The sequence below is a fragment of the Chelonia mydas genome, chromosome 6 (genome assembly GCF_015237465.2).
Source record: "Chelonia mydas isolate rCheMyd1 chromosome 6, rCheMyd1.pri.v2, whole genome shotgun sequence".
NCBI classification, from domain to species: domain Eukaryota; kingdom Metazoa; phylum Chordata; order Testudines; family Cheloniidae; genus Chelonia; species Chelonia mydas.
In genome coordinates this window covers 10,902,927-10,930,628 of record NC_051246.2, presented here as the reverse complement: position 1 = coordinate 10,930,628, position 27,702 = coordinate 10,902,927, and the positions used below count along the sequence as shown (strand labels likewise).

General features: G+C 56.6%; 3 protein-coding genes across 24 annotated transcripts in view; 2 read left to right on the top strand and 1 right to left on the bottom strand.

The window, feature by feature from the left end:
* The window catches only part of LOC119566362 (zinc finger and SCAN domain-containing protein 2), a 558,782-nt gene that overhangs the window by 53,526 nt on the left and 477,554 nt on the right, over nt 1-27,702 (top strand). The window lies entirely within an intron of this gene.
* Nucleotides 16-10,812, bottom strand: ZNF768 (zinc finger protein 768). Of its 7 annotated transcripts, none has more exons than XM_037899104.2 (4): nt 10,236-10,709; nt 6,885-7,877; nt 5,268-5,375; nt 262-625 (listed from the first exon to the last, which is right to left on the bottom strand). In XM_037899104.2, exons 1-4 carry the CDS (start codon nt 10,312-10,314, stop codon nt 498-500), a joined length of 1,308 nt encoding a protein of 435 aa, XP_037755032.1. In that variant the 5' UTR covers nt 10,315-10,709; the 3' UTR covers nt 262-497. The 7 variants fall into 7 exon arrangements, 5 of the variants coding, with proteins under 5 accessions (XP_043405162.1, XP_037755032.1, XP_037755033.1 ...); XM_037899105.2 differs by having other exon boundaries at nt 6,885-7,874; nt 10,236-10,706; XM_037899107.2 differs by lacking the exon at nt 262-625 and adding an exon at nt 1,221-4,985 and having other exon boundaries at nt 10,236-10,707.
* On the top strand, nt 17,630-27,242 carry PRR14 (proline rich 14). 15 transcript variants are annotated; one of them, XM_037899069.2, is made up of 12 exons: nt 17,630-17,878; nt 20,601-20,801; nt 21,134-21,404; nt 21,829-21,977; nt 22,362-22,635; nt 22,928-22,977; nt 23,074-23,135; nt 23,632-24,433; nt 24,780-24,864; nt 25,184-25,290; nt 25,514-25,585; nt 26,007-27,242. In XM_037899069.2, the coding sequence occupies exons 2-12, from the start codon at nt 20,704-20,706 to the stop codon at nt 26,263-26,265; spliced, it is 2,229 nt and encodes a 742-aa protein (XP_037754997.1). In that variant the 5' UTR covers nt 17,630-17,878; nt 20,601-20,703; the 3' UTR covers nt 26,266-27,242. The 15 variants fall into 15 exon arrangements, 14 of the variants coding, with proteins under 14 accessions (XP_037754997.1, XP_043405148.1, XP_043405141.1 ...); XM_043549205.1 differs by having other exon boundaries at nt 17,695-17,878; nt 21,134-21,356; nt 23,629-24,433; nt 24,660-24,864; XM_043549208.1 differs by having other exon boundaries at nt 17,696-17,878; nt 21,134-21,233; nt 23,629-24,433; nt 24,660-24,864.

The following is a 27,702-nucleotide window of genomic DNA, read 5'->3' as shown; positions in this document are numbered from 1 at the left end:
CCAACGTGATAAGAACAGAAATGTTACCAACCGGTGCTTTATTCTGCTCAGCAACCCCTTGTCCGAATGACCCCAGATTTGCCCTGCTGACCTTATGCCAGGCCCTTATAGGGCCCAGGGATTTTTAAGAAGCGTTGTGTATGCAGATGCTAACCTAACAACTTCCAATGCTGTGTTCCAGTTGGCTAATACAGCCTGCTCTGTCTTGAAAACGCTTGGGGTCACTGCAAATACTGGCTGAGGTACATTAAGAACGGTGCTACAGAGGGAATGAACAGAACAGGCGATTACCGAGCGATCCATCCCCTGTTGCCCCTGGGGAGTGTACAAGTCTCTAACCAGGAGTTTGTTTCAGTTGGATTTGCTGAGGAGAGCTTGCAATGTGAAACAGGAGTTCTGGAGCTGTCTCGGAGGTGGCGAGGCTGCACGGCCTAACCTGAAGGAAGCGTCAGACTCTGTGGGAGCCTAACTGTAAAAAGGTTCCCCCAAGAGACTGTTTAAAAGCTGGAGCAGAGCACAGATCCCGTCCATGCCCAGAGGATCTGGCCTGGGTGGTGCTGAGAATGGTGGGGGACATTCCAGCTAGAGCTGGGTGAATAACGAATCTTTTGATTCACCGGCAATTCTGAAAACAAGAGAAAAGAAATCATTTGGGGTCAAGCTGAAAACCACATTTTCAGCAAATCAAAAAGTGGGGGAGGGGGATTAGTTTTGGGTCAATGTACATTTTTTTGTTTCAATTTTGAGCATTTTTTTAAAAATCTTTTTGAATTGGAGTTTAATGACATTGAAGGAAATTCGGAATCCAAAAGTTGTTTTGAACCAAAAAAATCAAAAAATGTTCCATTTAGAAAATGTCAAAACTTTACATTTGGATTTTTCAGATTTTATTTTTTGTACATCAACAATTTGGTGAAACTAATGTGAATTTGCGAAATGTTGCCATGGTGCAAAATCTGCACTTTTCATGGGGGAAAAATGGTTCAGATGAAACCGTTTGCCCACCTCCAGTTCTGACATTGAGCGAACCAAGACCTGGGGTGGTAAGTTGGCAGGAAAGAGCCCATCTCCCTGGTAGCAGACCCCCAAACCATTTACGGTTTTGGTTAAGTCTAACTGTTCGGTGTCACCCCGGGGGCTTATCAGACACCAGCGCCAACTGAGGATGGCTGGTCTGACGCACTCCCAACAAGAAGAGGTGGTGACAAACTTTCCGTCAAAACTGTTTTTCTACAGAAAATTGAGTTTTTGACTAGATGAAAAGCATGCGCTGCTTTCCACAGAAAATGTCCATGTCTTGTCAAAAAATCCAAATGTTTGAAAACAGAAATATTTCAATTTGGATCTGCCACCACGGTGCCGTAGGGGATTTATAGTTCGGTTGCCTCATGTCTCCAGTCTCCTCTAGGTCAGGGGAGGGCTGAGCTCCCTGGCTGGACTAGATCTTCCATGATGCACTGCAGGTGTGGGAGTTTTATGATGCACCATCTCCTGTCACCTAGAGTAGACCATGATGCATCAGGGGAGATGTACTCAGACCTGGGAGCCCAGCCTATATAGACTAGGATCATGAGGCACACAATCTACAACTCCCATGATGCATCATGGCCACAGGATTCCCATATGCACTGCCTCCCATCCCCTAGGGCAGGCCATGATGCACCATGGGAGATGTAGTCCGACCAGGGAGCCCAGCCTATAGAGAAGAGGCGCATGAGAAACCAACAACTCTAATAATGCGGGTGGCTCGGGGACTCCCAGGATGCACTTTGGTCTGTCTTAGGTGAGAAGGGGAGGTGCATCCTGGGAGTCCTATGCCCATGATGCAACATGGGAAATGTAGTCTGACGAGGGAGACCTATAGGAAAGGGGAGAAGAAGGCCCTGTGTCCAGGGACTCCCCAAATGCAACAGCCTCCCCAAGAGCCAGCTAGTCCAGGGGTTCTCAAACTTTTTCTTTCTGTGGCCCCCCTCAACAGGCTATAAAAATTCCACGGCCCGTCTGTGCCACAACAAATGTTTTTCTGCATATGAAATCCCCCCACCCACGAGTCTGGTTTTCTTATCTTTTCCAAAATCCCCAGGGGTCTGATCTGCAATGGGGAGAAAATTCCCTGGAGATCTGGAATCAATTTTGTGTCTTATGCCACCACGTTGGGGTTGGCATCTCACTTCCCTCAGCTAGCGATTGGTCCATCTGTCTGTCTGTCCAATCAATCAGTCCATCCATTTGTGTCAGAGCAGTCCAAGCAGTCCAAGCCCAGTCGCCCTCTGTATGGACACCCATCTATTGCCAGTGGGCCCCCATCGTTGGGTCCCATGTGCTCTCAAGTCCCCTGGCTCTGGCTCTGGGCAGGGTGTAGTCCCTGTTTCCAGCTCTGGGTCTATGGGGCACATGCCCAGGCTCACACCTCTTGCCTGAGCCCATCCTTGGGACATGGGACTCCACCATCCAGCCGTCCTAGAGCCTGAAACCTTCCGAGTCTCTCCCCTCCACCCCCAGTTGCCAAGGCCATGGGCACTCTGGCTGTGGGCCCTCTAGGCTTCTAGTTTAACCCTTTCATGGACAAGGGGGTGGGAAACTGTAGAGAGGGGGCATAGCCTCCCTTGGAGACTGATAGGGAGGAGGCACCATTCACTCTTGGTGGGTGGAGCCGTGCCAGCCGCGCCCGCCCCACCGGAAGCAGAGAGGTGGGACAGGACGTTTAAAAGGCAGGCCCTGCACCATTGGCAGGGCCCTGGGTTGGGACCCAGTGGAGTAGGGTGGGCCCAAGTCCCCCTACCTCCTGCAGCCACCCCACCCCTGGGGTAGCCGCCTACCCACCTTAGGCCTAGAGGCCTGCATTTGTCTGTCATCTGCCTGAGCTAGGAGGCCAGAACCTTAGATTGCTTATTGCTCTGCCCTGCCCAGAGGCCCCTAGATCCCTTGCTCCTCTTCCCTGCCAGACAGCTGGAGCCCTTTAGACTGTGGCCCTGCCCCGCCCAGACGGCCAGAGCCCTCTAGACTGTCATTCAGCCCAGCCAGAGGGCCTCATACACTGCTGACTGCTCTGCCTGTCCCAGAGGGCCAGCGCCTTACAGACTGTTGCATCCGATGAAGTGAGCTGTAGCTCACGAAAGCTTATGCTCCAATAAATTGGTTCGTCTCTAAAGTGCCACAAGTCCTCCTTTTCTTTTTGCGGATACAGACTAACACGGCGGCTACTCTGAAACCTGTCATTATAGACTGTTTGTTGCCCTGCCCTGCCCAAAGAATCAGAGCCTTGAGAGTGCTAGTTCCCCCTTTCAGACGCACTAGTGCAGGGGCATGGCCTCCCTCTGAGACTGATGGGGAGGGACGGCCACGGACCCTTACAGAAAGCAAAGAACACGGGCTGAGCAAAGGGGTTTCCTAACGCCAGTGACTTTACTATTAAAGCCCTTGAGAGTGACAGAGCTTTGAAAACAAGCACAAAGCACTCCCAGTCCCCTGCTCTGAGCTGGCCCCAGCTGGGAGTTTGTCCGTGTTTCAGGCTGGTGAGGGTCCCTCTTGCCCTCTCCTTCCCCTGCACATCTGGATTACTTGTGCCCCCATGCTCCATAGGGCCAGTAGTTAACAGACATTCAGAGTTGGTAGCTGCAGATTGCTGTGTCCTGGATGGTCCTTCAGCAAGTGTCAAGCCCTTCCCTGTGTGGGGCGGCTCTCTGGGACGCAGGACAATAGGCCACCCTTGGGCAGCTGTAGACCCATGTTGAGCAAGGTTGAGCAACAAAAGGTTTCAGAGTAGCAGCCGTGTTAGTCTACAGCTCACTTCATCGGATGCATTCAGTGGAAAGGAAGTTTGTACTATAAATTGGAGCTCACATGGGAACAGCTCAGAGCCCAGGGTGTGTTGGGGGGCATCGGTGGGTTTATCTTCCCAGGCATTAGGAAAAAAGCTCTCAGAAGTGAGAAGGACTGGAGTAGTTGGATAGATAGTTATCCAGTCATGGACCAAACCCCTTTGAATTATTTGTTAGGTGTATTACAGCAGAGCCTCAGAGCCTCAGTTAAGGGGCAGGACCTCACTATACCAGGTGCCGTACAAACACAGAACAAAAAGACAGTCCCTGCTCTAAAGAACTTATAGACTTCTGGAGGCAGATAGGGGGTGATGGATTCTCAACTCTCCCAGGGGAAAATGCATCAGTTGGTGGAGTATTGGTGGGGGAATCCCATAGGGCCAGCAGGTGACCAGGCTGAGATTGCTGCCATCTGCATTAGACACACAGGGATGTCCCCAAGTGAGGGCTTGGCTGTTTCTTTGCAAGATGACATACATGGGGCCGATAAAGACTCTGCCCCTGAAATGAGGATGTAGGTCACAAGATGGGAAAAGGTTGTTGATGAATATAGGGGTGCCCAGAAAGTTCCATGGCAGATGAATTGTTGAGCCCAGGAGGGTTCCATGGAAGCTGAGGCAGATGGAACATTGAGTTTATAAAGGCTCCGTGGTGGTTGAGGTGGACAGAACATTGGCGTTATGAAGGTTCCATGGCAATTATGGTGGATGGAACATTGGATTCATGAAGATTCCATGGCAGTTGTGGCAGATGGAACATTGGGTTCATGAAGGTTGAAGCCAGGAGGGTTCGGTGGCAGTCGGAAATGGGAGTTGAGTGGGAGCAACGGGTAAGGGATCCCTTCTGTGATCACTTCTCAGGGGCTGGTCCAATGGCACTCAGCCTAGGCCTCTGCTGGAGAAGTGTGTCCAATTGTGGGCACCGAGCTTTAAGAAAGATGTGGACAAACTGGAGTGTCCAGAGGAGAGGAACAAAAATAATAAAAGCTTTAGAGAACCTATGAGGAAAGGTTAAAAAAAAACAGGCATCTTTAGTCTTGAGAAAAGAAGGTTGAAGGGGGACCTGATAACAGTCTTCAAATATGTCCAGGGCTGTTACAAAGAGGACAGTGATCAATTGTTCGCCATGTCCACCGAAGGCAGGACCAGAAGTAATGGGCTTAATCTGCAGCAAGGGAGATGTAGGATAGGTTAGAGGTTTCCTAGGGAGGCTGTGGAAGCGGCAATATTGCAGGTTTTTAAGAACAGGTTGGACAAACACCTTTCAGGGGTGGTCTAGGGTTACTCGGACCTGCCTTTGCACAGGGGGCTGGACCTGATGACCTCTCGAAGTCCCTTCCAGCCCTACATCTCTATGATTCTCTGAGCCCTCAGAGAAAGGCTGGGGGAGGGGAGGGCTCCTGCCAGGGGTCAGGCAGGGCAGGAGGGAACTGAGAGCCACACCTACCATGAAGATGATACTGAGCAAGACGAGACGGCGTTCTGCTGGGGTTTACGTCAGGATCAGAGCGGCAAATCGTGATAACTGGGAGCCCAAGCCAGCTTCTGAGCTTCCCTGCAGGCGAGAACAACATGTCCAAGGCCACGCTGAGCCCTAAGACAGGGCCCTCAGCACAGAGATGGGGGGAGGCAGATCCCGAGGGGGAAGTTTATTTCCAACAGATACAATTGACTAACACAACAGCAGACTGGATCATCATCAAAACCAGGCAGGGGGTGGGATCCAGGTGCCTGCTGGGAACCGAGAGCCAAGGGTGAGGCTGGCTGGATGCCAGCTGCCCCAAGCTCAGGAACGGACGTTCCCCAGGTGCCACTGGGCTCCTGAGCTAGCAGGTCTATGCACCGTGAAGAGAGGAGCCAGGCGCTGGAGACGCCACCAGGGAGGGGATTAGACACTCCCTCACCCCCCGCCCAGCCATCTGGGAGCATACGTCTGTCTGGCCTCTGAGAGCAGCCCCCTCCAGTTTCCAGCAGCCTCACATACCCCTCCCCATGGCTCCCAATACTTCCCTTCCCCAGCCCCTGGGAGAGGAGAAGGAGCAGAGAGTGAGGTCCAGAGCTGTGGAGTTCCAGGGGAACGAAGGAACAGGTCTCCCCCACCCAGGAGTGGGCACAGACAAAAGACCCCATGTCCTTCAGAGATCACTCCCTCACGACTGTGGGGATTCTCACCTTTTCCCTACCAGGATCCCACTGCCATATACACAGGAACCCTCCCTCTTAGCAACAAGGAAGGGGTAGGGTTACCATGACCCCCTTTGAGGGGCAGCGATCCCAGGCTGAGAACCCTGCCTTGTGGCCTCTAAGCATTTCTAATAGCCCCATCTTGACTGGGGCAGAAGGGACCCCCATATTCACTTCCTTCCCCACTTCAACTAATTTCCACCTGGGGGCCCCTCAGTCATTCCCGTCCTCCCCTTCCACCCATACACACACTGCACTCATATCGCAATGCCTACGTGGTACATCACTAGTCTGGAGTCGGACGGGCTGTGCCTCACCCCAGGGGAAAAACTATGTCAGACCTCTGGGCTGATGTGATTCCTAAGGAGCTTGCTTCCTCCTCCCTAAAGAGGCCGGGTCCCAGGTCTTCAAGGCCCTTGGTCTCTAAGGAGGCCTGCTCCCCAAAGAGGCCTGGTCTCTGGTCTCTAAGGAGGCCTGGTTCCTAAAGAGGCCTGGTCCCAGGTCTCCAAGGTCCTTGGTTTCTAAGGAGGCATGGTCCCTAAAGAGGCCTGGTCCCAGGTCTCCATGTTCCTTGGTTTCTAAGGAGGCCTGGTCCCAGGTCTCCATGTTCCTTGGTTTCTAAGGAGGCCTGGTCCCTAAAGAGGCCTGGTTTCTAAGGTTCCTAAAGAGGTGTGAACAGTTAATAGAACTGTCCTCGCATGGGGACTCTAGGCCACATGGACCCTCTGGTGCCGGACAAGGTGGGAGCTGAGGATGAAGCTCCTCCCACACTCTGGGCATTTGTAGGGTTTCTCTGCCAAATGGGTGCGCTGGTGCTGATTCAGGGTGGAGCTGTCACCAAAGCCCTTCCCGCACTCGAGGCACTTGTAGGGCCGCTCACCGGTGTGGGTGCGCTGGTGCTGGATCAGGGCCGAGCTGTCCCCAAAGCCCTTCCCACACTGAGTGCATTGGTAGGGCCGCTCCCCGGTGTGTGTGCGCTGGTGCTTGATGAAAGCCGAGCCCCAGCTGAAGCTCTTCCCACACTTGGGGCAGCTGTAGGGCCGCTCCCCGGTGTGGGTCCGCTGGTGCTTCACCAGGGTTGACTTGTGCCGGAAGCTCTTCCTGCACTGGGGGCATTTGTAGGGCTTATCGCCACGGTGGGTCCTCTGGTGCCCGATCAGGGTGGAGCTGTGGCTGAAGCTCATCCCGCAATCAGCGCATTTGTAGGGGCGTTCCCCTGTGTGGACCCGCTGGTGCTGGACCAGGTGCGAGTTCCGGCTGAAGCTCTTCCCGCACTCGGTGCATTTGTAGGGCCGCTCGCCCGTGTGGATGCGCTGGTGCTGGATGAGGTAGGAGCTGTCGCTGAAGCTCTTCCCGCAGTCAGGGCATTTGTAGGGTCTCTCGCCGTGATGCACCTTCTGGTGCCGGGTAAGGCCTGACTTGTCTCCGAAGCTTTTCCCACAGTCCGGGCATTCGTAAGGCCGCTCGCCCGTGTGAGTGCGGCGGTGCTGCAGGAGGTAGGAGCTGTCGTTGAAGCCCTTCCCGCAGTCAGGGCATTTGTAGGGCCTCTCACCCGTGTGGATCCGCTGATGCTTGGTGAGGTGGGAGCTCTGGCTGAAGCTCTTCCCGCACTGGGAGCAGCTGTAAGGTCTCTCCCCCGTGTGGATCCGCTGGTGCTTAATAAGGTCCGAATACTGGCTAAAGCTCTTCCCACATTGCCCACAGATGGTCAGTCTCTGGGGTACAGACATGCTACTGAGAAGCCCAAATCCATTTTCCACCCCTTGGAGTTCTTCCCCCTGCCATCCCACCCTGTTGGCCTCTCCCTGCTCGGGGCTCTGCGAAGGCCTGTGTGGCTCCCACTGGGGATTCTCCTCCTCCTTCCTGACACCTGCTGGGAGAAAAAGAAAATCCAGTTCCCTGTGACAGGGAGAAAGGGGGCAGCAAAGGGGTTTGTCACCAAATAGAAAACCCGATGGGCAGGAAGCAAAACCCGCCCAAATCCCTCCCAGAGGGGAGATGAGGGGCCAGCAAAGGAATTTGGCATTCACCCATTAATATGTCTGAAAAGTTTAATCTGGTTATGAAGGACTGGGGAAGGGAGAAAGTCACCTAACCTAAGTGTTGTGTCTACTCATCCTAATCTGTGAATCCTCCCTTATCACATGGCAGTTTATGGTATCCATTCGTCCAAAACCTGGGTCTAGTTCTGGTGTCCACAACTTCAAAAAAGGTGTTAACAAATTGGAGAAGGCTCAGAGAAGAGCAACAAGAATGATTTGTCCGTTCTGGATAACCTGCCTTATAGCAAACAAAGAAATGGAAGTGACTTGATCACGGTCACTGGAAGACAATATCATAGAATCTAGGGCCAGGAGGGACCATCTAGTCTGACTTCCTGTGCAACGCAGGCCAGAGAACGTCCCCCCTGATAATTCCTGTTTGAACCAGAGCAGGTCTTCTAAAAAAAAACAACCCCACCCAATCTTGATTTTTCAAATTGCCCCTGATAGAGAATCCACTATAATCCTGGTCAGTTGTTACAATGGTAAATTGCCCTCACCATCAAACATTTTCACCTTGTTTCCAATCTGAATTTGTCTAGCTTCAAATTCTAGCCTTTGGGTCCTGTTAGACCTTTGTCTGCTAGACTGAAGAGCCCACTACTAAAAGTTTGTTCCCCACATATGTAGTTACAGACTGTGCTCAAATCACCCCTTAAGCTTCCCTTTATTAAGCTCAATAGATTGATCTCCTGGAGTCTATCATTCTAAGGCAGGTTGTCTAATCTTTAATCATTCTCGTGGCTCTTCTTTGACCCCTCTCTAATTTATCAACATCCTTCTTGAAGTGTGGACCCGAGAACTGGACAGTAATGGCATCACCAGTGCTGTATACAGAGCTAATATCACGTCCTCATTCCCTAGTCATACACCCAAGGATCATATTAGCTCGCTTCACTACAGCATGTCTGGGAACCAAGTGAAGATGAGCTGTCTATCATTACCCCCTCCCCTAGTCCTTTTCAGAGTCACTCCTTCTCAGGATACAGCTCTCTCTGGTATCTTTGAGACAGGAGAGCTTTTTAATCTACTGGACAAAGGGAGAACAAGACCCAACAGCTGGGAATTGAAGCTGGACTAATTCAAACTGGAAATAAGATATTGATTCTTAACAGTGAGGGGATTTAGTCAGTGCACCAGCTTTACCAAGGGATGTGATGGATTTTCCATTACATGGAGACTGGGTTGTTTTTCTTTAGGGAGACAGTGCGGCCTACTGGATAGAACACTAGGAGTCCTGGGTTCTATTCCTGGCTCTGCTACTGGGAGGCCTTGGACAAGTCCATTTCCCTCTCTGTACCTCAGTTTTCCCATCTGTAAAACAGGGGAAAGGAGCCCACCTCTATGAGAGTCCCATGGTGATGCTCTCCAGCCTGGGCTACGCAGGAAGGGCAGGCTGGACAACCATCGGGGTTACTTTTGGCAAACCATCTAGGGATCTATGGATGGTCCCTCTGATTTTCCAGTCCATGACACTAATCAGCCTGCCACAAGCCTTTCCGAATACTCCCCTGGCCCAGTTTATCTAGTGCCCCCATCCAGACCAAGGCCACCAAGTCTAGTTATCGAGGCAGCGATGTGGGGGACGAGTGAGGGTATGTCTGCTCCAGTGTGAGCAGCCCCCCAAGTCATTGCACCCTCTGGTGCTGCCATTCCCCCTGCTGGTGGGCTGCAATGCCAGGGCTTCTGGGGGGCACATCCCACAATGCTTTTTGCTGCACTCCGCTGAGCTTGCTGTGTGATTCTTTCCCAGAGCACCGTGGGAGAGGCCGTCTGGCCTTCTGGGCACCTGGGGATCGTGGGAAGGCGACAGGGGACTAACGGCGCTCAAGGGCTTAGCTAGCATCCTCACTGCGAAGTGGGGAGGTTACCAGCCAGGCTGAGCACCCGAGGAAAACCCCTATGGGTGGCGAGCGGCCGGACCACCTGGCCAAGGCTAAATGAAGGAGCCTGCAGCTGGCTAGATCTCCAGAAGCCAAGAGGACTCCCGTGGGGCCTGGAAGCCAAACGCTCTCAAGAGATGGTGCCCTTGTCCCCTGGGGAGAAGGGCCAGAAATAGGGACACTCCTTGGCGCCGGCTGGGGGCGCTACTGAGCGAGTGGAGACAGAACTGGGGGGGGGGCTCCCGCTGGCTTGGCTGGGACCCCAGCTTCCCCCCTCACTCCCAGCCGCTGTCGCTCATTCCTCACCTGGGGGGGCGCCTCTGGGTGTCTCCCGTTCCTGGGCGCCCGGGAGATCCGGGACCCTCGGCTCTTCCCCTGGCTCCATGCGGGGGATCGCGCCCGGGCCGGGCAGCGCTGCTCGGTGAAATCTCCCCCCGGGGCAGAGAACGCGGCCGGGCTCGAACCCCGGCCCCGCGCTCTGCCGGGGGGAGGCGGGATCCGGGCCGGGGACCGTGGGGGAGACCCGGGCTGCTCAACCAAGCTGTGCTGGGCTCGGCTCCGGGCCCCTCCGGGCAGCGACTTCCTGCCGCTGGTGCTGCCCCCGGAGCCGGGCACGCAGCCCTGCGCGCACCCGGCGGGGCCAGGACCCGGGCTCCGGGGGCTGGACAGGAAGGTCCCGGCGCTGCTCCGGCCCCGCGGCTGGCAGCTCCCTGGGAAGCGGAAGGTTCAGGAGAGCGGTGGGTTTAACCCGTTCTTCTCCGGGCCTGGTGGAGACGCCGCTGGTTAGAGGCACTTCCGATCCCCCCGCCTCTCTACAGGGCTTAGCTCGCACGCTTGTCCTAGCTGGGACCAGGACCCAGGAGCCCTGACCCCCCTAGGCCCCAATCCCTTCCCCCGAGAGCTGGGGTTAGAACCCGGGAGTCCTGATTCCCAGCCCCCACACTAACCCACTGGACCCCACTCCCTTCCCCCGAGAGCTAGGGATAGAAGTAGAACCCGGGAGTCCTGACTCCCAGACCCCACACTATCCCCCTAGGCCCCACTCCCTTCCCCCCAGAGCTGGGGATAGAAGTAGAACCCGGGAGTCCTGACTCCCAGACACCAAACTAACCCACTGGACCCCACTCCTTTCCCCCCAGACCTGCTGACAAAAGTTAGAGCCCAGGAGTCCTGACCCACTGCTTCAATTCTTATATAGGCAGAAGACTCCTCAAAACTACCACACAAGGATGTGAGACATGCAGATGGTGAGAAAAGAGATCCAGGAAAGGTGATGAATATACACAATCACCCTCTGTAGTTAAGACGTTCAATGGGCCGAGAGTATGTAACAGAGCTTCCTTACACCTGTGCTATCCAAATACAAGAGGAGAGATTATGAGTAGGGCCCTACCAAAGTCACAGTCCATTTCGGTCAATTTCACAGTCATAGGATTTTTAAAATAGTAAATTTCATTATTTCAGATATTTAAATCTGAAATTTCATGGTGTTGTAGGGATCCTGACCCAAAAAGGAGGGGGGGGCACAAGGTTATTGTGTGTTGGGGGAGGGAGGCGGTTGCGGTACCGATACTCTTACTTCTGTGCTGCTGGCGGGGGCGCTGCCTTCAGAGCTGGGAGCTGGAGAGCGGCGGCTGCTGGCCGGGAGCCCAGCTCTGAAGGCAGAGCCACCCCCAGCAGCAGCCCAGAAGTCAGGGTGGCCGGGGATGGTATCGCCGCCCTTCCGTCTGCACTGCTGCCTGCAGAGCCGGGCCCTCAGTCAGCAGCCGCCGCGCTCTGGCCGCCCAGCTCTGAAGGCAGCAGTTCAGAAGTGAGGGTGGCATGGTCTGGTATTGCCACCCTTAGTTCTGCGCTGCGGCTGGAGGGGTGCTGCCTTCAGAGCTGGGCACCTGGTCTACAGCCGCCGCTCTCTGGCCACCTAGCTCTGAAGGTAGCACAGAAACAAGGGTCTCAATACCGTGACACCCCCCCCCCCCCCCGCAACGCCCTGTGGATCAGGCCCCCAATTTGAGAAACACTGGTCTCCCTCCCTAAAACCTGGTATTTTGTGTGCTTTTACTGTATACCGTACAGATTTCAGGGGGGGACCAGATTTCACGGTCCATGACATGTTTTTCATGGCCGTGAATTTGGGAGGGCCCCAATTATGAATAATAATGAACATTATCGGACAAGCTTGTGAGGCTCTAAGCGCTCCTTGCTGGTGTTTCTGTTTGTATTGTTTTGCATGGATCCCTCACCCGGTGCAGAGATGCAGCTGCTTCTGGGGTGGAGTGTGGGGACTGTTTATATAGGGATCCCTTACCTAACCCTAAGATGCAGCTGCCTCTTAGGTGGGGTGCAGGGCTGTTTATACAGGATCCCTCACCTGATGCTAAGATGTAGCAACCTCGGAGTGGGGTGCGGGGCTGTCTATACAGGGATACCTCACCCATTGCTGAGATGCAGCCACCTCTGAGGTGGAGTGTGGGAGCTGTTTCTATAGGATCCTGCACCTGAATCTGAGATGCAGCCACCTCTGGTATGGGACATGAGGGCTATTTATACAAAGATCTCTCCTGATTTTTAAACCAATTTTATGATTTTTTTTTTAGGATATATTTCATGAGTTTTGAAGACTCCAGGCCTGGCAAGACCAAGATTTTTATTATGATAGTAATAATAATTCCTAGCTCTTATTTTCATTTGTAAATCTCAGGTCACTTTACAAGAGAGGGGCAGTATCATTATCCCTGTGACACCCTGGCACCCCCATATTCACCACTGTCCTGTAATTTTAATATGTTTTGTACAATGCGTGCCTTGTGAGGTATCCTTCTAAAAGTCTTGATCTGTCAAACATTAATATCCTGTTGGATTGTAGGTGTCATTATATGTGTTACTGAAAGATGTTGTGACGTTGAAAACACCCACAACTAGCCTTTCAGGTACAGCGATGGAGGAGCCAGACAGTGTTAATTGCTGTCATCAACACCCATCCAGGGAAGAATCCACTAGCACAGGAACTCTGTATAAGGAAGTTTCCTCCGAGGGAGCACGTAGGCAATGGAGAATGTTTGGCCAATGCAGCAGACTCCCCACGTCACATGCATAGACTTTCCGGCAAGCTGGAAGAACCTATAAATGATGAGGAGTGACATCATGACTTGGTCTTCACTCCCCCACAACTCAACACCTGAAAGAAGCTCTGGAAGACAAAGGACTCTGAATGGGGGAGGGGAATCCAAGCTGCAAGGCAGATGCAGCTTGTGCCTCAAGAATCTGTAAGCCTGCTTGTATCATCAGACAGGGTGAGATATTGCTGATTCAAATCCAGTCTAGTTTGTATAAGACTTAGTTTGCGATTTTGTTTATTTACAAGGTAATCTTCTTTGATCTGTTTGCTATCACTTAAAATCTATCTCTCTGCAGTTAATAAACTTGTTTTATATTTTATCGTAACCCGTGTGTTTTTGAGTGAAGTGAGTGGGGAAAATCTCAGCTCAGCTAGCAAAGGCATGGTGCAAATCTTTTCCACATCGAGGGGGAAGCGAACTATATTAATGAGCTTGGATTGTACAGATCCCTGTGCAGTGCACGATGGTATAATTCTGGGTGAATACTCCAGCAGGGGTGCAAGGCTGGGGAGCTGCCTTGTGCTGCCATTGTTGATCCATGAGTGGCTTAGGTAAAGCACTCAGGTAGGCATGTCGCACCACCTGCTGTTCTGTGGGGTGTTAACAGGGCCTGGAGAGGCTGGCTGAGTCACCAACAGAGCAGTGTGAGAGAGGCCAACCCAGCTGAATGGTTAGGGGGGGCACAGTGGTTCCAATGGCTCCCAGAGTGCACCCTGGGGGTACAATCCATCACAATCCCCATTTTACAGATGGGGAAACAGGCACAGGGAAATGAAGTGATTTGCCCAAGGTCACCCACTGGCAGAGCTAGGAATAGAACCCAGATCTCCAGAGTCCCACCCTAGTGCTTTGTCCACTAGGTTTGCTCTGCACACATTTTTTATCGAGATATTACTATGTCAGTTTGCGGTGTGATGTTAAAATCAATATAGCAGCACAACCGCTAGCATAGAGGTAGTTACACCAACATAAAAATATCTTATACCAGTGCAGCTAGTCCCCTACCTTCATAGTGTTGGTGGCTTAATTCCCTTATTGATAAGATAGCAAATAACTCAGCTCCATCAGTTCACTAAACAGTGAGAAATCAGCACAGACAGAGGTGTTCAGACCTTACCCCCCTGCAGGGAAGAGCCGTTAAACCAGCGATACTCAGTCCTGAACAGGAGCCAAATTCGCGATCAACATTACCCCAAAGAGCCACAGGAGTCTGAATTCATTGTTTCATTCTCTCTCTCTATATATGTATATATAATTCTTACAGCAAAATAACTGACCCAGTATTATTATTTTATCGACTACAATTGGTTAATAGCAGAGTAGAAGCTTCCTGCTTGATTAATAATGAAATCACAGAGTGTTTTAGTATCCTGTGCTGCAAAAAGCCGCAGGAGACACATTAAAGAGCCACTTGTGGTCACGAGCCTCAGTCTGAGTATCACTATATTAAACTGTCCCAAAAGCATGAGCTCACTTCTGCCCATATTCATAACCCTTTTGTGTACAGCAGATACAACATTTCCCAAATTCCCCAGTATCAACACAAACCTTCCATCCCTTTTTCCTATCTAGTTCTGTACCCATTTTTCAGGTTCAAAGGCCGCCTGCTCCGATGATTTCTAGCCTTGTATCTAGTTAAAGACCCCTGTAGCAATTATCCCTAAAAGATAACCAGCCATGCCTGGCACTCTGTTTATATTTGCTATTGCTTCTGACAGGTTCTGCATACACAGACAACAGAGGTCACATACAGTCAGGCTTGGAAGGATGACGTTTTTATTGGTAAATGTTGATTTAGCCGTACACACCCAAACTGATGAAAAGCTATTTCCATGGATAACCATCAAAATGTACAGATATGCAAAAGAAGAAAAACACTGCTTGAGAAAGAAAAGTTTGATCCAAGGATATTTACTTTGTATAGTATGACATGTGATCCTGGCAATTTGTGTTTTAGTTATAAAGCTGTAATGTTGTGAATCTCAACATCTGTCGTTAAATAATTATTGTCTGCCCATCCCCATTGTCTGCCCTCTCCCCAATTTCCTGCAACTGTGGACATTTAAATTGACAAAAGGAGAAAAAAATGCTTAAAACAGAATTTTGCACAACTGTAAACTGATAAAAATGGGGGGGAGGGGAGGAATGCTTTAAAACCACCATCAATATTATCCATAGAAATGATTAAAAAAATAAAAATCTGATTCTGTCAAGCTGACATACATTTCACCTGTTAAGAAGTTTCCACAATAAAGCTTAGCATAAGTGCGTGGCATCTGGGGAGTCTGATTCATGGTTATGCAACTCAGCATACGTACAAAGCCTTCCAAAATGTATATGATATTGGCTAACAATAGGAATAGAGGTGGTTGTTTCTCAGATTCAGGTGCAGGATCCTAAGCTATAATGCCATAAGCATGGGGGTGGGCTGTGCCCCTTTACTAGTATACTACTTACAACTTTTTCCGTGCAGGCAAGGTCTAAGAGATTTAGTTCTTTTTATGCAGAAGCATCACACTTTTGGAAATGTTTCAGAGTAACAGCCGTGTTAGTCTGTATTTGCAAAAAGAAAAGGAGGACTTGTGGCACCTTAGAGACTAACCAATTTATTTGAGCATAAGCTTTCGTGAGCTACAGCTCACTTCATCGGATGCATACTGTGGAAAGTACAGAAGACGTTTTTATACACACAAACCTTTGAGATGGTGTCACTCTTTCCTTATCTGTGTGGGATCCTCTCGGGATCTCCCTTTCCTTGGAGCCCTGGAGATCTGGGATGCTCGGCTCTTCCCTTCGCTCCATCTGGGAGATTACAGCTGGGTCAGGGACAGGGAATCCTGCTCAGGGGAAGGAAACAGGCAAGGTGGCACTTGGAGAAATCTCCCCTAAGAACTCTGTACAGAGAATGTGCCCTGATTTTAACCCCAGCCCTATTCTCAGTCTGGGTGATGTGGGATCCAAGCAAAGGGAAAATGTTCACAGGGATCCTTTTGGGTAACGAGATGCCTGGGGGAAGATGGCCTGTACTCTCTGTAGGAGAGGGATTCCCCCCTACACACGGGCAGTGGGGGCTTAGGAACAGCACAGGTATCCCATCACAGTGATAGTCAGACTAGTGCAGTGGTTTTCAAACTTTTTTTCTGGCGACACAGTTGAACTAAACTGTTGATGCCCGTGACCCAACAGAGCTGGGGATGAGGGGTTTGGGGTGCGGGAGGGGCTCAGGGCTGGGGCAGAGGGTTGGGGTGCAGGGGTGAGGACTGTGGGGTGGGGCCAGGAATGAGGGGTTCAGGATGTGAGAGGGGGCTCTGGGCTGGTGCAGGAGGGGGTCAGGCTCTGGGCTGGGGGTGCAGGCTCTGGAGTGTGGCCGGGGATGATGGGTTTGGGGTTCAGGAAGGGGCTCCAGGTTTGGGGGGGGGGCTCAGGGCTGGGGCAGGGGATAGGGGTGTGGGGTTGGGGCATGGGCTGACTTCGGGCGGATCCCAGTCAGCGGCGGAGTGGGGGTGCTAAGGCAGGCACCGTGGACCGCACTGTGCCCCAGAAGCTGCCAGAAGCAAGTCCGACTCCTAGACAAAGGCACGCAAGCGGCTCTGCACGGCTCTCACCTGCAGGCACCACCCCCAACCCCCTAGCTCCCATTGGCCGGGAACCGTGGCCACCCCTGCCTCAGAGCCGGACCTGCTGCTGGCCGCTTCCAGGGCGCAGCGCAGCATCAGAACAGGTAGGGACTAGCCTGCCTTAGCCGTGCAGCACCACCCAAGGGACTTTTAACGGCCCGGTTGGCGGTGCTGACCAGAGCCGCCGTGACCCAGTGCCTTACATTCTGCGACCCAGTGCTGGGTCGCAACCCGCAGTTTGAAAACCACTGGACTAGTGCCTATGTGAAAAGGGGTCCTTACAAACACAAAGTCATTGACAGGCTGGAGCAAACCAAGGGGCCCATCTGGCTTGGCATCAAATGAACATGGCACAGTGGACTTGTCATTGGCCTGGTGTTTTTCCAGGGAGCCCTGCAGGGATCGGGTCAGGGCCCCAGAATGGGAACGTGTTGGAAGGAGACATAAGGGAACCCCTGGCACAGACTGCAGAGGACACGCACGGGGGGAGGCAAGTGGTCAAGCGGGAAGACGCCAGGTGGCTGAATCGGAGCGAGCTGCATGGGTGGGAAGTTCGGCACGTGTTTTAATTCGGCGCTATGTAAACGGGTCCGAGGGGAACAAAGAACGGGGGCCCCACGCTCCCAGGATGGGGACTGGCTGGAGCCCCCATCACTAGGGTGACCAGACAGCAAGTGTGAAAAATTGGGATGGTGGTGGGGGGTAATAGGAGCCTATAAAAGAAAAAGACCCCAAAATCGGGACTGTCCCTATAAAATCGGGACATCTGGTCACCCTATCCATCACCTAGGGTCGCCTGGCCCTTTAAATGCCCAGCTTCTCGCCCTCATCCAAGATGGCCTCGCCCTGAAAGTGCTTCACTCCCTCCGATGCCCTAATCCAAGATGGCAGCACCGCATGGCCGCACCGCTATCTCCCCTTGACCATCCCTCGCCCGCCACCACACGCTGTTGCCCCACCCCAAGATGGCGGCGGCTCAGCTTGAGCCGTGACACGGCTTTCTTTCTCGCCCTTTGCCAAGATGGCGGTCTCCACGGCTTCAAGCTCCGGGGACCCCCGGGCAGCAAGACGCGCGCCCATTGGCTGAGGGCGGACGGGAGCAAGGCCCGCTGCCATTGGCCGCGGGGGGTCGGGCTGTGGAGCGTCGACAGAAACGGGGCGGGGCGGGAGGAGGCTGAGCCGCAGCCGGAGACCGAACGGGAGCGAGCGAGAGCCGGTGAGTCGGGAGGGGGAGCAGTGCGGGGAGGGGGGAGCAGTGCGGGGAGGGGGGGGCAATGGAGGGAGCCGGGAGGGGGAGCAGTGCGGGGAGGGGGGGGCAATGGAGGGAGCCGGGAGGGGGAGCAGTGCGGGGAGGGGGGGGCAATGGAGGGAGCCGGGAGGGGGGGCAGTGCGGGGAGGGGGGGGCAGTGGAGGGAGCCGGGAGGGGGAGCAGTGCGGGGAGGGGGGGGGCAGTGGAGGGAGCCGGGAGGGGGAGCAGTGGGGGGAAGGGGGGGCAATGGAGGGAGCCGGGAGGGGGAGCAGTGCGGGGAGGGGGGGCAATGGAGGGAGCCGGGAGGGGGAGCAGTGCGGGGAGGGGGGGCAATGGAGGGAGCCGGGAGGGGGAGCAGTGCGGGGAGGGGGGGGCAATGGAGGGAGCCGGGAGGGGGAGCAGTGGGGGGAGGGGGGGCAATGCAGGGAGCCGGGAGGGGGAGCAGTGGGGAGAGCCGGGGCAATGGAGGGAGCCGGGAGGGGGGGCAATGGAGGGAGCCGGGAGGGGGGGCAGTGGAGGGAGCCGGGGCAGTGGAGGGAGCCGGGAGGGGGGGCAGTGGAGGGAGCCGGGGCAATGGAGGGAGCCGGGAGGGGGGGCAGTGGGGGGAGGGGGGGCAATGGAGGGAGCCGGGAGGGGGAGCAGTGGGGGGAGGGGGGGCAATGGAGGGAGCCGGGAGGGGGAGCAGTGGGGGGAGCCGGGGCAATGGAGGGAGCCGGGAGGGGGGGCAGTGGAGGGAGCCGGGGCAATGGAGGGAGCCGGGAGGGGGGGCAGTGGAGGGAGCCGGGGCAATGGAGGGAGCCGGGAGGGGGAGCAGTGGGGGGAGGGGGGGCAATGGAGGGAGACGGGAGGGGGAGCAGTGGGGGGAGGGGGGGGCAATGGAGGGAGCCGGGAGGGGGAGCAGTGGGGGGAGGGGGGGCAATGGAGGGAGCCGGGAGGGGGAGCAGTGGGGGGAGGGGGGGGGCAATGGAGGGAGCCGGGAGGGGGAGCAGTGGGGGGGGGGGGGCAATGGAGGGAGCCAGGAGGGGGAGCAGTGGGGGGAGGGGGGGCAATGGAGGGAGCCGGGAGGGGGAGCAGTGGGGGGAGGGGGGGGCAATGGAGGGAGCCGGGAGGGGGGGGCAATGGAGGGAGCCGGGAGGGGGAGCAGTGGGGGGAGGGGGGGCAATGGAGGGAGCCGGGAGGGGGAGCAGTGGGGGGAGGGGGGGGCAATGCGGGGAGCTTGGAGGGGGAGCAGTGGGGGGAAGGAGATCCAGGGGGTTAGAGAGCAATGAGGGCCTTTGAGGACGGGGGACTCATGGGGCAGGGCAATGGGGGGGGATCAGTGAGGGAGGGTAACAGGGGTCGGGATTGGGGGAGATCAGGGCAAGGGGAAGTATGGCAGGGGGAGACCTGGGGGAAGCGTGGTTTGGGGGATTTGGGATGATGAGAGAAGTGATGGAGGGATTTGAGGGGGGAAAGCTGGAGTGCAGCTGGGGAGAAAGGGACCAATGGGGAAGACCAGGTGGACGGGCAGTTTAGGGGGACCAGCGACGGGAGCCATGGGGGGAAGACCCAGGGGGAGAGCAGATGGTGAGAGGGAGCACCTACCGGGGGGGGGGGGGGAATTTGTGCAGGCGAGTGAGGAGGAGTGCAGTGTGGGAGGGGACCGAACATAGGGAGAGCCCTGCAGGAGGGGCTGAGAGTAAAGAGGGTGTGGGAGAGGCAGGTGGGTGAGGGAAAGGGGGAGTAGTTGGCGGGGGGGGGGGTGAGAGAGATCCAAGGGGAGGAGAGAGACCTAGAGCCCGGGCGATGGATTTTGGGGTAGGGACCCAGTGGGGGAGAGATTTGGGAGTAACCAGAGTGGGAGATTTCAGAGTAACAGCCGTGTTAGTCTGTATTCGCAAAAAGAAAAGGAGGACTTGTGGCACATTAGAGACTAACCAATTTATTTGAGCATAAGCTTTTGTGACTGAGAGAGGGGAAATAGAGAGGGTTGGTGGGGAGAATCTAGGGGGAGAAGGGAGGAACCTGAAGCGGGGGAGGTCCCGTGGGGGAGTCCTAGGGGCAGAGGTAGGCAGGGTCAGTGCTGGGAGGCAGGACAAAGAGATGGAGATGCCCCATCAGGGCCCCTCTAGCCTGTCCCCGCTGCCCAGGATCCGTTCATGTCCTTTGTGGCCTGGGAAACCATCTCTAGGTGATCGTTCCCAACCCCCACACTTCCCTTCTGCTCCCAAGCTGGTGTCAGGTCACACCTGAGCTGCGCAGGGGGCTCTGTGGTTACTGCTAGCAATGGCTTTGCCTGCCCGCTAATGCCCTGTAATTATTCTCCCAGCGGCTCCCCTCTGCTTGTCCATTGTGATCTCTTGAGTTCTGCTCCGTGGGAATGTGCCACCTCTGCGGCCCCTCCCCCCGGCACTGAGGAGAGCCCACCCCCACCCCCACGTCTACACCCCCTCCCCCAGTCTGATCCCCCATGGCTGAGCCCTCTGCTACTGTGGCCATGCTGCCAACCCTAGAATGCAGGAGGTTGGGGGGGAGGGGTGTCATGCTGAGTCCTCGGGGGCTCTTCACAAGAGCCGGTGCCCCCTAGAGGGGAAAGACCCTGTGTCCCATTTCCCCTACAGCTGAGCCAGCCAGCCCCCCACCCCGGAGCTGGGTCAGGGCGGGGGTCTTGCAGTGCTCATTGTAACCCTGGATTCTCTTTCCTGGGCAGAGGAGGCCACGCTGGAGGATGAGTAGGCAGGAGGCTGTCCCGGGACAACCTCTGAACCCCTGATCCCAGGGGGCTGCCCCCTACATCCCAGCTGAAGCCAGCCATGGAGCACCCCGTGGCCAGAGGGGCGCTGGCAGGGGGCTGTACCAGGCTGTCTGCCTCGGAGCGGAACATCCGACGCCAGAGGCTCATCGTGTACAGGTGTGTGGGGGGGTTCACCTCTGTCCAGCCGCCTCCCCTCTGGGGTCAGGGCCTGTCTATCCCACCCTGGGCAGACCTCACCGGGGGCAGCGCCCTTCCTCTTCCCCTGGGTGTGTTTGAGGGGGGAGATTCGGGGCTGAGGATGCTGGAGGACAGGATGCTGTGGGTGGGAGACAATGAGAGGCAATGATCTCAACTAGGCCGGGTGGGTGATTTTTTTTGGGGGGGGGGGGAGATGTGGGTCTCTGGGTCCTGGGGCAAACATCATGCCAGTAATCAGAGGGATTTGGGAGTCCATGGCCCCTGTGAGTGACCCCATCTCTCTCTTCCAGACCCTCCACTGAAAATCAGAGCTCCCCCGCCCCCCGGGGGCCTGAGGAGAAGGCTCCCCCGCTGTGCTGGCTGCCCCGGGGCAGGGCCGGGTCTCCTCAGGCAAGGCGCCAGTCGGAGAGACTGCAGGGCAGACGGCAGCGGCTGCAGCAGGGGGTGCCCCAGTGGGGCCAGGGGGCGGAGCTGTGGCTGGTGGCCTCGCCCATGGAGAGAGCCCGGCACAGGGTACTGGCCATTGCCCTGGAGGAGTGTCTTGCCACCACAGGAGGGGCTGTGAGTGCGGGGGGTACGGGTGGTCTGGGACTCTGGCGGGGGCCCTGCTTGGAGATCTGATGGCCTGAGCCCCCCACCCCAACCTCCCCTGAGCCCTCCCAGGCCCTGTTGTCCTGCTCCCTTGAACCTGCTGAATCCTTTGCTGCTCCCCGGTATGGATTTCCCGAGCCAGCCTCTCCCCCACGTAACCTCCTTCTCTCCCTGCTGTGGTTTGCCCCCAGATGGCCCAGAAACTCCTGTGCTGAGCTCTCGGGGGGGGGGGGGGGGCAGACCGCTTGGTATTTGTGCCCCCATTACACATGGGAGGGGGCCAGGCTGGGCTCTTGAGGAGAGTTGTTAGGAGATGCCAGGAGCTGGGAGTCAGTTGGGGGGGGGGAGGGAGATGGGGTCCATGTTTAACCCCATGGTGTCTCTTGCCCAGCAGGTCTCCCAAAGGGGCACATCCTCCTCAGCTCATCTGGCCACCCCCTCCCTCCCTGGACACCCCCTCCCTGGGAAAGCCTTGCCGCCAGCTGGGAGCCCTACGCCTGGTTCAGATTGGACTCCTAGGCAGCAGGAGCCCACCATGGACAGGTGAGCGGGGATGAATCATGTGTCGGGGCACATTCCAAATACTAAGCAGGGTGTCTGCCGGGGGAGAGGGTCACTGGCTTCTGGGGCAGGGGCTGGATCTGGAGGATCTGACAGCGGAGGTATGGCAGCATGTGGGAGGCTGGGAAAGGGGAGCTTTGAGAGTTGGGGGGGGGGGGGGGATGTGGGAATGAGGTGCCAGGGGGCTCAGTGGAGCTGATGGCAGGGATGCGGGGAGTGGGATCTCGGAGGGGGTGCTGGTGGTGTGATGATTGGGGGGAAGGGGAGTCTCTTGGGGGGGGGGGCTGAAGATCCGGGGGGGGGGGTGAAAATTGTGCCAGTGAGCGACGGGGCTTTGGGGTCCATGGCCCCGTCTCATTCTTCCAGACCCTCCCCTGAGGAGCAAAGGTCTCCCGTCTGCCAGAGGCCTGAGAATAAGGCCCCTGCATCGTGCTGGCTGCCCCAGGGCACGGCTGGGTCTGAGTCAGAGCGGCTGCAGGGCAAGCGATGGCTGCTGCGGCAGGGGGCACCGCAGCAGAGCCGGGGGCCGGGGGTATCTCCCTCCATCTCCCAGCAGGGGAAGGAGCTGGTGACGTCGCCCATGGAGAGGGCCCAGCAGCGCGTCCTGACTGTGGCACTGGAGGAGTGCCCCATGGCAGCAGTGAGCAGCTGGGAAGCTAGAAGGGGACTGCCAGAGCCCAGAAAGGAGGGGATGGGGGTGGGGGAGGGATTGGGGGTGGGGGAGGCTGCCAGAACCCTGGCCAGAGGGGCAGGGATGGGTGGGTGGGGATCTCAGCAGTGGGTGCTGTCCCAGATGTGTCAATGGAGGGAGGGGTTGGGCTTACAACCAAGGAGGAAGCTGCCCTGACCAGGTGTCGCTGTCCTGTCAGCCTTGGGTGCGGGGGGTGAACCCCATCCTGTGCCCCAGCTCAGATGCTACCTCTCATTGGCAGGATGCCAGCCTGCAGCAGGAAGATCTGCTGACGCTGTTGCCTCCTAGCATGTAAGTGCACTTCCCTACCAACCAGCTGGGGTGGGACACAGGGCCCTCTAGGGGGCCCTGGCCCCAGAGCTTCACTTCCTCTCTCTTGCCTGACAGGGTTGATCAGCTGACAGCATCTTCCTCTTCCTCAGACCAGTGGGAGTGCTGCCCACAGCCAGGTAGGCGGAGCTCCAACTCATGCAGGGGCGGGGCTGGGGGTGGAGCTTGGACGTGGGGGTGGGGCTCCATGGGGAGCAGGGTTTGAACTTTTCCTTAAAACGTTTTTTAACCGAAAATGTTCTTGAGAAGGAAACATTAATTTAAATGAAATTTCAGTTAAAAAAAATTTATTTTGAGTTTAGCAACCATTTTTTTTGTTTTATAGAAAAAGAAGTTTTTAAAGAGATTGAATCAGTACAAAAACGTTTAGATCCTTATCAGGATGAAACCTTTCTGCTCAAAATGTGGTTTTCCCCAAGTCTTGTTTTGTGGGAAGTCAAAATTTCTTCTTTGTTCTGAAAATAGGGCCAGGGAGGCAAGAGTGTGTGGTTTTGGGAGTGTTTCTGGGACCTTGCTCAAGGTTTAGTGGGTTCGGCACTGTTGGGGGCTGTCTGTGCATCGCAGGATATGGTCCTCCCTTGGCTTCTCCTGACCCCTGTGCCCTCCTCCCAGCAGATCCTGCCCCACAAGAAGCCGAGCCATCTGGCAGCCTCCTGCCTTCCTCCTCCGCCTGGCCTCCCCCGATCTGTTCGCTGTTGCGCCCCCGGGCCACAGTCCCCAATCTGCGGCACTGGGGCATCGCCCCGCTCTTCCAGAGTGTCAAATCCAAGCTGGAGACCTTCGCTGACATCTTCCTGAGCCCGGCCAAGCCGCGCCTGCGCCCCCCACCGTCTCCCTGTCCGGACGAGGGAGAAGGTGGGGGGCAGCCGGCGGAGCCCCCCCGCCCCGAGGAGGAGCCAGCACAGAGTCGGAGCGGGCCGAGCCAGCAGGGGGCGCACAGCTCACGCCAGGGGGTGAACATCGAGGTGAAAATTGCCATCTCGGAGCCAGCAGAGAGGAGGGGCCCTGGCGAGGCCAAAGATGACGGGGACGGGGACAGCATTGTGAGCCGCAGACCCCCCATCTGCCAGTGGCGCCTGAGCCCTGAGGACCCCAGCCAGCCCCGCCTGGGCCGCAGCTACTCCTGCCCTGACTTCCCCTGGGCCATGCCGTCCCCGTTGCCAGCGTCCGCCCCCTGCCCCCCGCGCCGTCGCCGTCACACAGTCTGCAGCCTGGAGGTGTCGCGGGAGTTGCTGCGGGGCCACCCCTCGCCCCCCGTCCTACCCTGCCTGCGCAAGGAGGTCTTCCCCTTCCCCTCCCCAGCCTCCCGCCACCTGCTCAGCCCAGTGGTGTGCATGACCCGCTGCGACGAGGCCCATTCCTCCTGCTCGGGGCCACCCCACCACGAGGAGCCTGCCACTGCCCTGCTTTGCCCCAGGTAACCCTGCCCCCGACTCCCTGCTTGGCTCCAGGGAACTCTGCCCCCTGAGCCCCTACTTGGCCCCGGGGAACTCTTCCCCCCGAGCCCCCCTGCCGTGCCCCCAGTAACCCTGTTGCTGCCTGCCACACCTGCTATCCCCTTCCTGCCCCTAACACCACCTCGCCACCCCACCTTCCCCCAGATAACCCTGCCCCATCCCTCCTGCCACCCTGCCTTGGCCTAGGTCATCCCACTGCCATCCTGCCTTGCCCCAGCATCTGGGCTCCCAGTGCCGTGGCATCGCCTGGTCCTCCAGAAAAGGCCCTGAGAGGTTCCTGGTCCATATGGTCTTCTTGCCTCGCAGGGACGGCTCCCAGTGCCCGGAGCAGGGGGACAGGGGCCATGGCATCACCACGGGTGGGATTCTGCTGTCACACACAGATGCCAAGGTGAGGTGGAGCAATGGGAGGCAGTGCTGGTCCCAGAGTCCCAGTGCGCTGCTGGGGGCGCCATGCTGTGGAGAGCGGGGGGGCTCAGCAGGGGGTGCTGTGCTGCCAGGAGCGCGGTGAGGGGAGGTGGGGGTGGGGTGCTGTGCTGCGGGGAGTGGGGAGCGCTGTGCTGCGGGGAGCAGAGGCTTGGTGGGGGGCACTTTGCTGCGGGACAGGGGCTCAGCAGGGCACGATGCTGAAAGGGGCACTCTCCACTCACTGTGTAAATAACAGGGAATCTTTCCTGATCCTGTCCTATTTCTCTCCCCATTCCCTGCAGTGCTCCCAGGAAGAAACCACAGGGAAAGTGTCCCGCTTCCGCATCCGCAAGACCCCAGCCAAACAGCAAGCCAACCTCACGCCAATGGGCCTGCCCCGGCCAGTCAGGTATTGGGAGCTCTGGGGTAGGGGAGCGGTTGGGAGTCAGGACTCCTGGGTTCTATCCCCAGCTCTGAATCTCCCCAGCAGTTACAGCTGGCCACAGGATTCTCTTCCATTCCTGTTGTGTGGTGGTTGTCCAGCCCCCACGTCCCACCCCCAAGGCTGCTGAGACTCGGCACGGACAAGGGATTCCCATGCGTTTTTGCTAAGTCCGGTCTCCCCATCACAGGTTGAACAAGAAGGAGTTCAGTTTGGAGGAGATCTACACCAATAAGAACTACCGCACTCCCACCGAGAAGCGGTGAGGGGGCCCAGGGTGCTGCTGCTGGAGGGGGTGAGGGGTTGGGGGTGGCTACGAGGGGGGGGCGGCCCCCTCCTCCAACTCACAGGAAGGGGAGAGCCTGGCTTCAGAGTTGGGGTGGGGTGCAGGATGTTAAATCTAGCCGGGGTTGGTTCTTGCTGCTGGGAACCCAGGTGTCCAGCCCACAAACTTGCTGCCCCCCTAAGCAGCAGGAGGTGTTTGGTCCTGAGTGGAGGACCCAGGAGTCTGATCCCCGTTCCCCCCGCCCCTTGTGCTGAGGGTGTCCCAGCTGGGGGACACAGTAGGTAAGGACCGAGGTGTCTGGGCTCCATTTGTACTATAGGCATTCCAGCCGGGATACAGGGTGCGTTGGTGGACTCGGGCACCTGGGTCCCATCTAGCCCTCTCTCCTCCCCCGTAGGACCTTCGAGACGATCTTCGAGGAGCCTCGGGAGCGGAACGGGGCACTGGTGCTTACCAGCCAGCGCAAGCTGAAACGCACCATGGAGTTCCAGGACAGCAGCCTGCCCCGCAAACAGCGCCGTGCCCGACCCCGGGGGAGGCTGGCGGGGCGAGTGCCAGGTGGGCGCCGGGCCCCACCCCAACACCCCGACCTGGAGGAACTGCTGCGCCAGCGCCTAGCCGAGCTGGACGCCCTGTTTGAAGCTGATGGGGACTAGGGGGCGCTGTGCACTGTCCAGATCCATGCTGGGCATTGAACCAGAGACTGAGTGGCCCCTCTGTCCTTGGTATTGCTCATTGGCCTGGGGGAGCTCCCAGAATCCTCTGGTATCCAAGGAGAGTAGTTACCTCCCAGAAGCCTCTGCTCTTCCAGGGAGCATCTCCCCTGGGGATATACCCAGAATGTTCTGCTATTGGATCCTCCTAGAGCCATCATGTCCTCAGGGGTACTCCCAGAATCCTCAGCTCCCCTGGGGCTCCTGGACCCATGTCCAAGCAGAGATCTCTCTGGGACAGAGATGTCCTAGTTCTGCCCAGAATCCTTTGCTGCCCAGGAGGAGACATCTCCCCCTTGAGCCCTAGTTCCACCCATAACTGGCTGCTTCCCTGATCTGCCTGAGCCAAGGCAGCTGTCCTGCAGCCAGTCGCCAAGCTGCCTCCGCCACTGCTCCCCTCACAGGGTCCAGTCCAGGAGTGGAGTGGGGGTGGGATGAATGTCCAGCAGTTGTGACGAACCTTCCTGTTCTCAGCACTCAGTTGCCTACGCACAAATCCTCCTGGTGCTTCCATCGTCCCAGTGCCTCTGTGTAGCGCGCCCCCCCCCCCCCCCCCCCCGTGGCTGAACGTACCAGGGGGCAGATTGTTTGGGAGGGGGCAGTATTAGCCATTTTAGGGTCACCTCTCACTGAATGCCTGGGGGGCTAGTGGCCTTTGTCCAGTCTGGCTGGGATATAGGGCAGGAGAGGGGGCTTGTGGGAAAAGGCACCAGGGCATCAGGTCCCTGTGTTTATCAGGAGGAGGGCATTTTCCCCTCTGAAGTGTGACTGCAGCCTTGGGGGCACTGGCAGGAGCCCTGGGTGTGGGGTGTCTCCTGGGCTGGGCCCTGTAGGGTCAGTCAGTGGATATTTGCTGGTTTTATGTGTGTGGAGTTTTTTGAGATCTATATTTCTATTAAACTTTTCAACAAAAACATCCATCCTGTTGTCTGATCTGCTTCATTCATGCTGTCCCTGGCACTAGGGGCCACTGTGCTGCAGGGGGGAGCTCAATAGGGGGCACTCTCCCTTTGCAGTCAGTGCTGATCCCTACACACCATTAGGCGATGCTGTGCTGCAGTGAGCTCCTCAGCTGGGGTCTGAGAGGTAGCGGATGTAGGAGGAAGCTGGTGGGAGGTAAGCCCTGAACCTCAGTGCCCTGTGGGTGGGAGATATGTCCACCTGGAGCTGCTGGCCTAACTGGCCCAGGCTGTAAACCCTAAACCCTACTGTTGTCACTAATTGACTGCTTGTTCAGGCTCATTTGGCAGCTCTGAGCCTGCCGTAGTCACTCCAATGCCTTGCCAGAATCTGCCCTGCCTGTGCCCCATCTGTTAGGGGACCAGGGCCCCAAAGAGGGTTGGAGCTGCAGCAGAAGAGACTCCTGTTTTCATGCAAGGG

Bases quoted from the DNA above. Each gene is read 5' to 3' on its own strand.
- ZNF768 (XM_037899104.2), bottom strand. From the start codon at position 10,314: ATGGAGCCAGGGGAAGAGCCGAGGGTCCCGGATCTCCCGGGCGCCCAG. The intron at 7,878-10,235 runs GTGAGGAATGAG...TTTTTCTCCCAG, and splicing joins ACCCAGAGGCGCCCCCCCAG to CAGGTGTCAGGAAGGAGGAG. The intron at 626-5,267 runs GTAGGTGTGGCT...TCTTGTTTTCAG, and splicing joins TGCTCAGTATCATCTTCATG to AATTGCCGGTGAATCAAAAG.
- PRR14 (XM_043549202.1), top strand. From the start codon at position 20,704: ATGGAGCACCCCGTGGCCAGAGGGGCGCTGGCAGGGGGCTGTACCAGG. The intron at 24,434-24,659 runs GTAACCCTGCCC...GCCTTGGCCTAG, and splicing joins ACTGCCCTGCTTTGCCCCAG to GTCATCCCACTGCCATCCTG. The intron at 25,586-26,006 runs GTGAGGGGGCCC...CCTCCCCCGTAG, and splicing joins CGCACTCCCACCGAGAAGCG to GACCTTCGAGACGATCTTCG.